The sequence below is a fragment of the Salvelinus sp. IW2-2015 genome, unplaced genomic scaffold (assembly GCF_002910315.2).
Source record: "Salvelinus sp. IW2-2015 unplaced genomic scaffold, ASM291031v2 Un_scaffold2755, whole genome shotgun sequence".
In the NCBI taxonomy this organism is placed as follows: Eukaryota; Metazoa; Chordata; class Actinopteri; order Salmoniformes; family Salmonidae; genus Salvelinus; species Salvelinus sp. IW2-2015.
The window spans coordinates 8,618-22,280 of NW_019944058.1; the positions used below are offsets into that span (position 1 = coordinate 8,618).

The following is a 13,663-nucleotide window of genomic DNA, read 5'->3' on the forward strand; positions in this document are numbered from 1 at the left end:
TTTTAAAACCCCTTGAAGTATTAAAAATACATATATTATTCATTTAAAAAAATTATTTGGCCTTTCTGCTATTACAAACACATTGAATAACAGATTCACTACATGGAACAACAGATAGTCCCCCCCACCAAAAAATTGAAAGGAAGTTTGTTCTGAAGTGTCTGTCCTGTATCTGAGAGATACAAGAAAGACCAGGAAATGTTTTTTAATATTTGGCACTAAACAGTCTCCRTATATACTTCCTTTAATTTTTTCAACTGGTACCGGGGACCTTCAGACAAGTCTTGTGAGGACAAACTGTTTGGATGCTGCAGACGATTTTGTGAGAAGATCGATGTTCGGGATGTCTCATGGTCTGACAAACAGCGCTCTCTAGCTCTGTCACCTTTCACCACAGATACAGAAGTGTGACATCTGCTGATGTGGTAGATTGAGATGCGTCCAAGCTGACAGATTTCTTTGGGGATTTTTGTGTTATGTGGGGACTCAGGGATTTGACAGCAGAGGAAATACATGGAATCCTGTCGATGAAAGTACCGCCCTGTCAGGCCTCTAAACCTGTGTAGGGATGTGATTTGGACTGTGACGGATGCAGCGTAATTTTTCTCCAGTAGGTGGCGGAAGGCGCATTACATTTGTGTGACTGCAATTATACCAGAGGAGAAGAAGTGCCAGCTCTTTGCTGCTTGTTTATTGGCAGTTGAAGTGTGCAGATTGGCACAATACCACATTTCTTCAGAATCTACATAAACCTGGACTTAGTCCCTTTTATCCTGAAAACCAAGTTATGTATGTTTTTCAAGAACTTGACTTTTCCTTTTCATAATTTTTGTTTGAATTTGATATATATATWTTTTTTACAGGGACAGGCACATTAATCAACGTTTCAGTAAAAGTGCCGGTTTTAGCCAGCCGGCTAATTTGCAACCACTGTCCCTGGCCAACGTTCCCACGGCTACCATGAGAGAGCTCCTGGAGAAAATAAATGGCATGATGTTTTCGGATCCATGACTACTGGTAAATGCTATTTATTCTACCACTCCACCACCAGCGTTCAGTACCATCCCTGGTCGTAGGTGGCCTACCTTCACAACCTTACAAAAACTTCGATGGCACTGTGGTTAGTCGTGACAAATATCAGATCCCAAGACGTTCTGGGGCATGTTTTAGTCCAGTAGGCTGCATGTACATACTGTGTACTCAAATTCAAAATACCTAGTAGATGACCCATATAGCTGCACAGTTAAACAGTTCCTCATACAGATGAAACACTCTCACATATTTGAAATCATTTTCTCTCAGAACACTGATTGTTTTAATAGATAATTCCTGAGTCTAGTCCCCTTGTCAGGTTGTAGTACTATATTCCATCACTAGAGGGCATAACTATCTGCTTCATTGGAAGATCACAGTCAGGTTCAGCTGAATAACACCAGAGCTTAGATTTCACCACCAGTCTGGGACGAGAGTTTTAGTTTGTCTCTGTCTGTCTGTCTGTCTGTCTGTCTGTCTGTCTGTCTGTCTGTCTGTCTGTCTGTCTGTCTGTCTGTCTGTCTGTCTGTCTGTCTGTCTGTTCTGTCTGTCTGTCTGTCTGTCTGTCTGTCTGTCTGTCTGTCTGTCTGTCTGTCTGTCAAATTGACATGTGGGCTTCCCCAGTCACTGCTTATTGGTTGAAGTGATAGAAATAGTCTCATTCTAGTTCTGCGGTTAAAGGTCCCCGGTATTCCTTGTTGCAGATTGTCCGTGATATTGTAGACGACTCCCAGTGTCCTGGGGGAGAACATAGAGAAGTGGATCACTGTTATGAACCTGTTATAAACTCATGAATCGTTTTTAGATGTCTTACCTGTCTGTGATTTGATTGATCCCCTGGGCTGGGTGTCTGAGTTAAGTTGGCTGGTCCTGGGCTCAGCTTTCAGGACTGGTAGGACACTGAATCCTCCTCACAGATAGACACAGGGTCAGCGCGATCAGACACACAGGATATAGAATGACACAGGCTATCAACAGTTTTATAGTAGGCTACAGATAATTAGACAGGTGATTTATTTTTATCTGTACTTGTTTTTGCTCACTAGATGCCCCTGTGCTGTGCTGAGTGGAAGGTATGGTTGTTCCTCTGACTTCCTGTACCATCATCATCACACCGGTCTCACCTGGCCCCGCCCTACAGGAAGAGGTGTGTTCACACAGCAGAGCGACACCTCCCCCCACCTACCCCCCCCCGCACCTGAGAGGGATACAAGACCAGAAGACCAGAGTTGGCTATTCTGTGCACACAGGCTCACCATTGACCTAACTCGCTAGACACGAGAAAATACAATATTTTGGAGTTGTTATGAGTGTATGTTCCGTCACCATGTGTGTTGTCTTTCCCCTTGTTCCTTTTACCCGTCATGGTTGTATTGTGGGGCGATGCTGGCCCGCCCCTCCCCCTGCCGTATCCATAGTAACCACAGCGCAGCAGGCGGGCGTAGGCGGACCTAAAGTCTCTGTTGAGGGCAGCGTAGAGCAAAGGATTCAGAGCTGAGTTGATGTATCCCAGCCACAGCACCACAGGGTAGGCTGCTGGGTAGTCCTGCATCCTCAGACCCATGATAGTAAACAGGGTGAAGTAGGGGAACCAGCACACCATGAACGCTCCGATCACTGCTGCTAGAGTCACTGTGGCTTTGTGTTCCCGTAGAGCCATCGCTGTTACTGAGGTGAGTTGACGAGGGGCTGACGAGGGGCTGTTGTTGTTGAGGTTGGGTTGTGCATGGATGATGCGTCTGGCCTGGGCCCGGGCGATGCGGAGGATGCGGAGGTAGTTCCAGCACATGATCAGCAGGGGAAGGTAAAAGGTTAAGGAGGCGTCCACCGCAACGTACGACGGGTTCAGCTCAAACTTACACTCCCTCTCCTCCCCCGGGCCGCGGTTCTGCACACTGCCGTCCACAGTGTTCCAGCCCAGGTGGATCGGTAGGAACGACACCCCCAGTGACACCGCCCACACCGAAGCCATCGTTATGGCTACCCCCCTCGGCAACACCAGCGACGAGTATCTAAGGGGTGCGGTCACGGCCAGGTAGCGGTCCACGCTGATGGCCAATAGGGTGAGGATGGAGGCAGTGCATAACATAACATCCAATGAGATGTAGATGTTGCAGAGGGTCGGCCCCAGCGGCCAATCGCTGAACTGGAGGAGGGCAGAGAAGGGCAGGACCAGCATGCCAAGCAGCAGGTCAGTGATGGCCAGGGAGACGATGAAACAGTTGGTGAGGCAGCGGAGACGTCGTGTGGCGCAGACGGCCAGACATACCAGGACATTACCAAACACCGTCAGCAGAATGAGCAGGGACAGGGTCACACCTAGTATCACCACAGACAGCATCCTTACTGAAGTCCCAGTCCCTACCCTAACCCCTGCCCTACACCCAGTCCCTACCCTAACCCCTGCCCTACACCCAGTCTCAACCCTAACTCTTGCCCTACACCCAGTCTCAACCCTAACCCCTGCCCTACACCCAGTCTCAACCCTAACCCCTGCCCTACACCTAGTCTCAACCCTAACCCCTGCCCTACACCCAGTCTCAACCCACCCCGCCCTACACCAGTCTCAACCCTAACCCCTGCCCTACACCCAGTCCATCACCCTCAACCCCTTGCCCTACACCCAGTCTCAACCCTAACCCTGCCCTACACCCAGTCTCAACCCTAACCCCTGCCCTACACCCAGTCTCAACCCCCCTGCCTACAACCCAGTCTCAACCCTCAACCCCCCCTACACCCAAGTCCCAGCCCCAACCCCTCACTTACACCCAGTCCCAACCCCTGCCCTACACCCAGTCCCAACCCTAACCCCTCACTTACACCTAGTCCCAGTCCCAACCCTAACCCCTCACTTACACCCAGACCCAGTCCCAACCCTAACCCCTCACTTACACCCAGTCCCAACCCTAACCGCTCACTTATACCCAGTCTCAACCCCAACCCTTGCCCTACAACAACAACTCAGTCCAGTCTCCTTCAGGTAATACTTATCTGGGTGCGTCTATATCCATACCAATGTGCGTAGATGGACATTTATCTGTGTGTTTGAGCTATTTTCCTGAGTATGTTTGGGCATATTTCACATCTATTGGAGTGTATATGTTGTCTGGATGGAGGGCTGGATGGAGAGGTCTGGATGGAGGTCTGGATGGAGGTCTGGATGGAGGTCTGGATGGAGAGGTCTGGATGGAGAGGTCTGGATGGAGAGGTCTGGATGGAGGTCTGGATGGAGAGGTCTGGATGGAGAGGTCTGGATGGAGGTCTGGATGGAGAGGTCTGGATGGAGAGGTCTGGATGGAGAAGTCTGGATGGAGAGGTCTGGATGGAGGGGTCAGGATGGAGAGGTCTGGATGGAGGTCTGGATGGAGAGGTCTGGATGGAGGGGTCAGTTCATCATTACAGATCCTCTGATTGATGGAGCGATGAGGAGGTTGATGGCTGGTCCAGTCAGTGTTTGATGATGGGCTGTAGAACAGCTCCCTCTGTTGGTGGCTGGTCCACACTAATCTTCCATATCACTCAAAGATTCATCTAAACACACAGAGCAACAGAAAGTTAGACAGAGCCAAAAAACGAAGTACCATGGCCTGTATACTGCAAGGAGACACTTTACCATGCTACTTACAAGTGCAGTTACTTCCACTAGCAAATCGAAGCAAATGTTGCCCACTGGGCRCAGACGTCAATTCAACATGTGTTCAAATCAAATCAAAATCATATTTTATTTCTCACATTTCCCGAATACAGRTGTAGATCTTACCGTGAAATGCTTACATACGAGCCCTTAACCAACAGTGCAGAGTTTTAAAAAGTAAGTAAGAAAAATGTGCTAAATAAACGAAAGGAAAAATAGTAACACAATAAAATAACAATAACGAGGCTATGTACAATGGGTACTGGGACTGAGTCAATGTGCAGGGTTACGGGTAAGTCAAGGTAATATGTACATGTAGGTAGGGGTAAAGTGACTATGATAGATAATAAACACAGAATAGCATCAGTGTATGTGAAGAGTGTGAAGGAATGTGTCCATGTGTGAGTGTGTGGTTAGAGTCTAGTGAGTGTACACCGAACCTGTGCAATGGACTCAGTTAAAAAAATACAAATAAATAAGAATAAAATAAGGGGGTCAATGCAATTAGTCTGGGTAATTAGTCCGGGTAATTAGTCCGGGTAGCCATTTGATGAACTGTCTTATGTCTTGGGGGTAGAAGCTGTTAAGGTGTAATGATTGGGCGGTGAGTCGGAAGCAGATGCAACGTTTTAATAAAACAACAAAACCAAGAACACGACACTAACATAAGGCAGTACCCCGATACACAAGAACAATACCAACTGGTGAGTGAACCTGGGAAAGTGACATATAAAGGGGAGGAAATGATGAAGGTAGTGGAGTCCAGGAGTGAATCATAATGATTCACAGGTGCATGTAATGATGAATCCCAGGACCAGTGGTTAGTACTCTGGCGATATCGTAYGCCGGAGGGGAGGAGCAGGAGCAGACATGACATAAGGAGCCTTATTGCTCTGGTACCGCTTGCTGTGCAGTAGCAGAGATAGCAGTCTGTAACTTGGTTGGCTGAAGTCTTTCTAATTCTTTAGGGCATTCCTCTGACAYCGCCTGGTGTAGAGGTCCTGGATGGCTGTGAGCTCAGCSCCAGTGATGTACTTGGCCGTACGCACTACCCTCTGTAGCGCCATGCGATCGAAGGCCGAGCAGTTGCCATAGCAGGCAGTGATGCAACCAGTTAGGATGCTCTCAATGGTGCAGATGTAGAACTTTCTGAAGATTTGAGGGCCCATGCCCATGCTTCTTCACAACTGTTTGTATGTGTGTGGACCATTTTAAGTCCTTAGTGATTTGGACACAGGAACTTGAAGCTCTTGACCCGTTCCTCTGCAGCCACGGATTGGGCTGTTTCCCGTAGTCCCCGATCAGCTCCTTGGTCTTACTGACATTGAAGGAGAGGTCGTTGTCCTGGCAGGTCCCTATAGACCGTGTCATCGTCGCTCTTCCCGAACACACACACAAACACACACACACACACGCACACACACACCACACCACACACACACACACACACACACACACACAACACACCACACACACACACCACACACACCCAACACACACAACACACACACACACACACACAACCACACACACACCACACACACACACACACACACACACACCACACCACACACACACACCCACAACACACACACACACACACACACCACACACCACACACACCACACCACACACACACACACCACACACACACACAAACACACACACACACAGGCTCCCATACTCTGTCGGACTCTGGCAAAGCTTCCTTCCCATAGTTTATGTCCATATCTGGCATCTCCAATGTGTAGTGCTGGCCTGACATTACCCCCTCCAGACTGCCTTCCCACAGACAGGTCACAGAGGTGGTGTGTGTCTGTTTGTGTATTTGAGAACTATGGTGTTCACGTTCTCTTTGTTTTTCTGCATTCATTTGACTTCAGTATTTGATGGTTGTGTTGGAATGTTAGAGAGAAGGCATACGATATGATTGCCTAAGATATGAATACAATGTATGCAATACAATGATAGAACGTGAAACGGATGTCGACACACAATAGTTGCATTAATGTAAACTGAACTAGATGGTTATTCTCACCTGTAGTAGGAAGAGGTCAGAGGGGAAAGGACTGGATGTGTTTTGAGAGGTGAAAGGACTGATGTTTTGAAGAGGTCAAAGAGAAGAGGACTGGATGGGTTTGAGAGTCAAGAGGTGAAAGACTGGATGGGTTTTGAGAGGTCAGAGAGGTGAAAGGACTGGATGGGTTTTGAGAGGTCAGAGAGGTGAAAGGACTGGATGGGTTTTGAGAGGTGGTAAAGGACGGATGGGTTTTGAGGTCAGAGAGGTGAAAGGACTGGATGGGTTTTGAGAGGTGAAAGCTGTGGGTTTTGAGAGTGAAAGGACTGATGGTTTTGAGAGTGAAAGGACTGGATGGGTTTTGAAGGTGAAAGGACTGATTGGTTAATATAGATGAGATCGAGAGATGAAAGACTGGATGGGTTTTGAGAGGTGAAAGGACTGGATGGGTTTTGAGAGGTGAAAGGACTGGATGGTTTTGAGAGATCAGAGATAAAGACTATGGGTTTGAGAGTGAAAGGACTGATGGGTTTTGAGAGTCAGAGAGAAAGACGGATGGTTTTGAGAGGTGAAAGGACTGGATGGGTTTTGAGAGGTCAGAGGTGAAAGGACTGGAAGGATTTTCATCAGTAGCAAAGGAAAGTGAACAATTAATCACAAAAGGGAAAAATGTAACCGTCACACTAAAGGAAGCTGTTGTAGCATAGCAAGTTGGAGTCCAGCCAAGCAGTTTAAGCTGTGGATTTTTCTCTAGAACTGGACAAGGAATGACGGATGAGACTATTTCATGCAGTGCCTAGACAGTATGATTGGGGAGATGCTTGAATACCAATTACACATTTTTGTTAGTCTCATCAAACAGCTGTGTCTTAACCAGTGGCGTTCGGTGCCGTTTAAGATGAGGGTGGACCATTTTTCTTTCATGAGAATGGCCTTATTTCTATCACAGCATATTGGATGACTGCCGTTAATATTCAACCAGTTCAATGTAACAGCGATAGGTTTAGGCTACTACATGATACTCAAATTTGTAGATGTAGAAGTAAAGAAATTGATAAAGAAACATTCTGATCCAGATCTAGAGGTAGTTTTGTAAGTGTTTGGGCTTAAAGGGTTTTCAAACTGAGACATACGGTCACATTCTTATATTGATAGACAAGTTAGAGAGATTGTTTTCCTTCCAAATTCTGCAAATATGGACGACCAAACACTTCAGGAGTAACTTGAATGCCCCTCTACACATCAAAAGAACAAACATGTATATACAGTCGTATGAAAAAGTTTGGGCACCCCAAAACAAAATAAGACAGGTGCATAGATTTGGGCACGCCAATAGAAAAATCACATCAATATTTAGTAGAGCCTCCTTTTGCTAAAATAACAGCCTCTAGACGCTTCCCATAGCCTCTAATGAGTGTCTGGATTCTGGATGAAGGTATTTTGGACCATTCCTCCTTACAAAACATCTCCAGTTCAGTTAGGTTTGATGGTTGCCGTGCATGCACAGCCCGCTTCAAATCATCCCACAGATTCTCAATGATATTCAGGTCTGGGGACTGGGATGCCCAGAACATTGTACTTGTTCCTCTGCATAAATGCCCGGGTAGATTTTGAGCAGTGTTTTGGGTCATTGTCTTGTTGAAATATCCAGCGCCGGCGTAACTTCAACTTTGTGACTGATTMTTCAACATTATTCCCAAGAATCTGCTGATATTGAGTGGAATCCATGCGACCCTCAACTTTAACAAGATTCCCAGTACCGGCACTGGCCACACAGCCCCACAGCATGATGGAACCCCCACCAAATTTNTCTTGGAACGCTGTGTTCTTTTGCCGCCATGCATAACGTCCCTTGTTATGACCAAATAACTCAATCTTTGTTTCATCAGTCCACAGCACCTTATTCCAAAATGAAGCTGGCTTGTCCAAATGTGCGTTTGCATACCTCAAGCGACTCTGTTTGTGGCGTGTGTGCAGAAAAGGCTTCTTCCGCATCACTCTCCCATACAGCTTCTCCTTGTGCAAAGTGCGCTGAATTGTTGAACGATGCACAGTGACACCATCTGCAGCAAGATGATGTTGTAGGTCTTTGGAGGTGGTCTGTGGGCTGTTTTTGACCGTTCTCATCATCCTTCGCCTTTGCCTCTCCGATATTTTACTTGGCCTGCCACTTCAGGCCTTAACAAGAACTGTGCCTGTGGTCTTCCATTTCCTCACTATGTTCCTCACAGTGGACACTGACAGCTTAAATCTCTGCGATAGCTTTTTGTAGCCTTCCTCAAAACCATAATAATGTTGAACAATCTTTGTTTTCAGGTCATTTGAGAGTTGTTTTGAGGCCCCCATGTTGCCACTCTTCAGAGGAGAGTCAAAGAGAACAACAACTTGCAATTGGCCACCTTTAAATACCTTTTCTCATGATTGGATGCACTTGTCTATGAAGTTCAAGGCTTAATGAGCTCACCAAACCAATTGTGTGTTCCAATTATTCAGTGCTAAGTAGTTACAGGTATTCAAATCAACAGAATGACAAGGGTGCCCACATTTTTGCATAGCCTATTTTTTACATCTGATTTAATTTCATACAACTTAATATTGCTACACTAAAAATCTTTGTCTGGACAATACCCCAGTACTCAGCTTTTATTAGAAAATGAATGGCATGCAACTGTGATCATTTTCTGTGACGACAGAGTAAATTATTATGCAGCCTAGTTTGGACAGACCTACTCATTCAAGGGTTTTTCTTTCTTTATTTTTACTAGGTAGTCACCTGGAATGCATCATCAAGGCAAGGGGATGCTACTTTGAAGAATCTCAAATGTAAAATATATTTTGATTTGTTTAACACTTTCTTGGTTACTACATGATTCCATATGTGTTATTTCATAGGTTTGATGTCTTCACTATTATTCTACAATGTAGAAGATAGTAAAAATAAAGAAGAACCCTGGAATGAGTAGGTGTGTCTAAACTTTTGACTGGTACCATGTACTGCCATGACGACCTTGGGAGATGGGCCATGGAAACCAGAGGCAGACAGACACTTCAGGCAGACAGACAGGTAGACAGACAGTTAGACTCTTCAGACAGACAGGCAGATAGGAAGATTTGTTGACAGACAGACAGGCGTGCAGGGATGAAGAAATACAGACAGCCATACACACGCACACACACACACACACACACACACACACACACACACACACACACACACACACACACACACACACACACACACACACACACACCCAGAGCAGGCTCCTGACAGCGTGCCCTCGTCACGTCACTGTTGGCCCGACACACCTTAGCTCTAATGGAGGAAACCTTCTGAACACTGTGCTAATGGCTAATGCTAACGCTAATGGATAATGCTAACGCTAATGGCTAATGCTAACGCTCATGGCTAATGCTAACACTAATGCCTAATGCTAACGCTAATGCTAACACAACACACAGCTGCCACACAGGAGCAGGACACTTTAACTAGTGTTTACACAACAACACCCAAGAGAGTGAATGTGCATGTGGTCACAAATGTGTATACAGAGACTGTTCAGCTTATCTCTCTTGTCTCTCCCACTTTTTTTTCTCAATTTCCTTCTCTATCATCCATATTATATGACATATAATAAACACATTATGGGGATCAGTTCGCCTGGTAACCAGATGTGTTGGTTTCTGTTTTAGCCACATCCTATCTAATTATGCATTTAACCAACTGTTGTCTAAAGTAGAAACACGAACAGATCAGTCAGGTATCACTGTGTAGACAATCGTATACTCACTTCCTCATTCCCAGTTTTCCCAGGAGATTTGGTGACCCCTGTGTCATTGTGTTCCCAGTAAATTGCAGGCTACGAGTGGCTGAGTCAGTTGAAAAGACATTCACAGGGCTAAGTCTGGCACAGAGGTCAGAGGTCAGTCTGGGACCGAGTCATTATTAATGAGCTTCAGAGCACATCACCTATTAATGGCTTGTGAACTCTGGCAAGACAGGTCTTGATAGCAAAGGCATTAATGTATTCATCTCCCAAGGGAGTTCTGTGTGAGAATTGGACTGTTTAATAGTTAGAGTTTTTGTTACCAGCAGGAGTACAGATCTGAGGTCAGCTATACAAATGTACACAAGTTGACGCAAGTCATTATAATAAGAAAGAGGGTCAAACTTACCTCAGTGTCAGTGGTCTTGCTTTGTTTCAGCTGCCTCTCCTCCCCTCTCCTCTACTCTGTGAGACTGGACAGAAACCAGAAGCTCATTCCTCATGTTTGTGTGTGTGTTCATGTATGTGTATGAGTCATATTCCCTTGCTCTCTCTCTCTCTCTCTCTCTCTTCTCTCTTCTTCTCTCTCTCTCTCTCTCTCTCTTTCTCTCTCTCTCGCTCTTTCTCGCGCTCTTTCTCTCTCTCTGCTGTCTCTCTCTCTCTCTCTCGCTCTTTCTCGCGCTCTTTCTCGCGCTCTTTCTCTCTCTCTTCCTCTCTCTCTCTCTCCTCTCTCTCTCTCTCTCTCTCTCTCTCTCTTCTCTCTCTCTCTCTTCTCTCTCTCTCTCTCTTCTCTTCTCTTTCTCTCGCTCTTCTACTCCTCTTTCTCTCTCTTTCTCTCTCTCTCTCTCAGACTTAATTAATCAATTTAATAGCCTTCCAGTTGCATATACAATTGATGATTTGTTTTCATACTCGTTCACGCTGCATGGTAAACAAGCTGTCCCTTCTAATAGGGAAGCCTTTAAAAACAAGATGTCAGTTAGCATACAGATCTGAATTAACCGCAGTCCTGTTTTATAGCTACCCCACATTTTCAATTTCCATGCTAGCGCTTATACTATTCTTCTCTGTCTCTGAGACAAGTTCTGCCTCTCAGATGACACCTATTGCTGATGTAGTACTACGTTGGTTTGTTAATACTGCTGTCCACCAAACATACAGTGGGGAGAACAAGTATTTGAAACACTACCGATTTTGCAGGTTTTCCTACTTACAAAGCATGTAGAGGTCTGYAATTTTTTATCATAGGTACACTTCAACTGTGAAGTCAAATGCAAATTAATTACTTAAAAATCATACAGTGTGATTTTCTGGATTTTTGTTTTAGATTCCGTCTCTTACAGTTGACGTGTACCTATGATAAAAATTACAGACCTCTACATGCTTTGTAAGTAGGAAAACCTGCAAAATCGGCAGTGTTTCAAATACTTGTTCTCCCCACTGTAGGAGGAAAACAGTGTCATTATTAAAACTTAAAGGAGGTTGGGAGGGTTCTGTACTGAGTCGTTTTAATTAAGGAGTCTCAGATAGATTGTGGATGTGTATCTTTACTGGCATTCCATTTTTGGGTGAGAAGCCACAGCTTTCAGAGTTGTCAGAGTTGTTCTCTCTGGAATCACATCCCTCTGGGTCGGGTTCTGTGTTACATCTTTTCATCTGTTTCTCTCTGTCTTGCAGTCTTTTATTCAATCTTATCCCAGCTCTCTTTATCTCTATCTGTCAGTGACGGAGGCTGTCTCCACCACAGCATGTTTTGTATCCAAAGAGTCCATGCGTCATAACTCCTACCTACATATGGGTTCTCCTACAAACACATGTCTCTTTCCACTGATCACCCCACCTATCTCTCTATCTCTCTATCTCTCTATCTCTCTCCCTCTCTCCCTCTCTCCCTCTCTCACATTTTGTAAATGAGTGCGCTTGTGCGTGTGTGTGTGTGTGTGTGTGTGTGTGTGTGTGTGTGTGTGTGTGTGTGTGTGTGTGTGTGGTGTGTGTGTGTGTGTGGTGCGTGCGTGCGTGCGTCGTGCGTGCGTGCGTGCGTGCGTGCGTGCGTGTTGTTTTGTTATGTTCTGTATGAGAATTTGTGTGAGAACCCCAACATGACCTTGTGGAAACAGTGTGTATGAATCCACATGTTTAACAAGGATGTTCAACATCATTCTTCACTCCCACGAGGACACCCTGTATCGCACCTGAGCTCCAGAAGCAGATCGCCCTGGACAGGATGCTAGTTATCTCAGGGCCTTATGCCGAGTGCCAAGCAGAGACGCATCAGGTCTCATTTTTACACTCTTTGTTATGACTCAGCAGGGGATATAACTCCACAACTTCCAATATCATGGCGGGACACTCTAACCACAAGGCCACTGAAATAGTCTTTAGTTAAACAGGCTGGGGTCATGAACTCCTGTCAGCTTTAAAGTAATCCATAAAAATGTTAACATATACCTGGCCTTGTATGGTCTTTTACTGGACAGGAAGACACACAGCTACAAAAACACACATGCAACAATGCACTCAAAGGGTTGGACGGATTACATGATAATAAAAGTAATTAGTATCGTATTCTGATTGCTTTGGATTAATTCCTTGGTTATCGAGTATCTGCCTCGTCAGTTGATGCCCAGACTAGTCAGCTCCGTCTCTAACTCTGGCCCACCCACGAATACTTGGGCAAGTGCTGGCTCAACTTTCTTCTGCATCTTCTTGATTAAAGGTCATCACTGCCAAAAGGTCAGTGTTACTGTCAAGCTAAAAGGTCAGTGTTACTGTCAAGGTGAAAGGTCAGTGTTACTGTCAAAGCTGAAAGGGCAGTGTTAACTGTCAAGCTGAAAGGTCAGTGTTACTGTCAAGCTGAAAGGCAGTGTTACTGTCAAGCTGAAGGCAGTGTTACTGTCAAGCTGAAAGGTCAGTGTTTTACTGTCAAGCTGAAAGGTCCAGTGTTACTGTCAAGCTGAAAGGGCAGTGTTACTGTCAAAGCTGAAAGGAGGTCAGTGTTACTGGTCAAGCTGAAAGGTCAGTGTTACTGTCAAGCTGAAAAGTCAGTGTTACTGTCAAGCTGAAAGGTCAGTGTTACCTGTCAAGCTGAAAGGGCAGTGTTACTGTCAGCTGAAAGGTCAGTGTTACTGTCAAGCTGAAAGGCAGTGTTACTGTACAGCTGAAAGTCAGTGTTACTGTCAAGCTGAAAGGTCAGTGTTACTGTCAAGCTGAAGGTCA

At 45.6% G+C, this 13,663-nt stretch overlaps 1 protein-coding gene and 1 long non-coding RNA gene across 2 annotated transcripts; both read right to left on the reverse strand.

The window, feature by feature from the left end:
- Positions 1–2,260: 2,260 nt before the first annotated feature.
- On the reverse strand, positions 2,261–3,396 carry LOC112074681 (histamine H2 receptor-like). Its single transcript, XM_024141803.2, has one exon. It carries the CDS (start codon positions 3,371–3,373, stop codon positions 2,285–2,287), a length of 1,089 nt encoding a protein of 362 aa, XP_023997571.1. The 5' UTR covers positions 3,374–3,396; the 3' UTR covers positions 2,261–2,284.
- Positions 3,397–4,198: 802 nt separating this feature from the next.
- Positions 4,199–10,932, reverse strand: LOC139025483 (uncharacterized). Its single transcript, XR_011477073.1, has 2 exons — positions 10,857–10,932; positions 4,199–4,563 (listed from the first exon to the last, which is right to left on the reverse strand). It is a non-coding gene; the product is annotated as an uncharacterized lncRNA (long non-coding RNA).
- Positions 10,933–13,663: the final 2,731 nt, after the last annotated feature.

Excerpts from the sequence above, each read along its gene's own strand:
- LOC112074681 (XM_024141803.2), bottom strand. The coding sequence starts at position 3,373 with ATGCTGTCTGTGGTGATACTAGGTGTGACCCTGTCCCTGCTCATTCTG.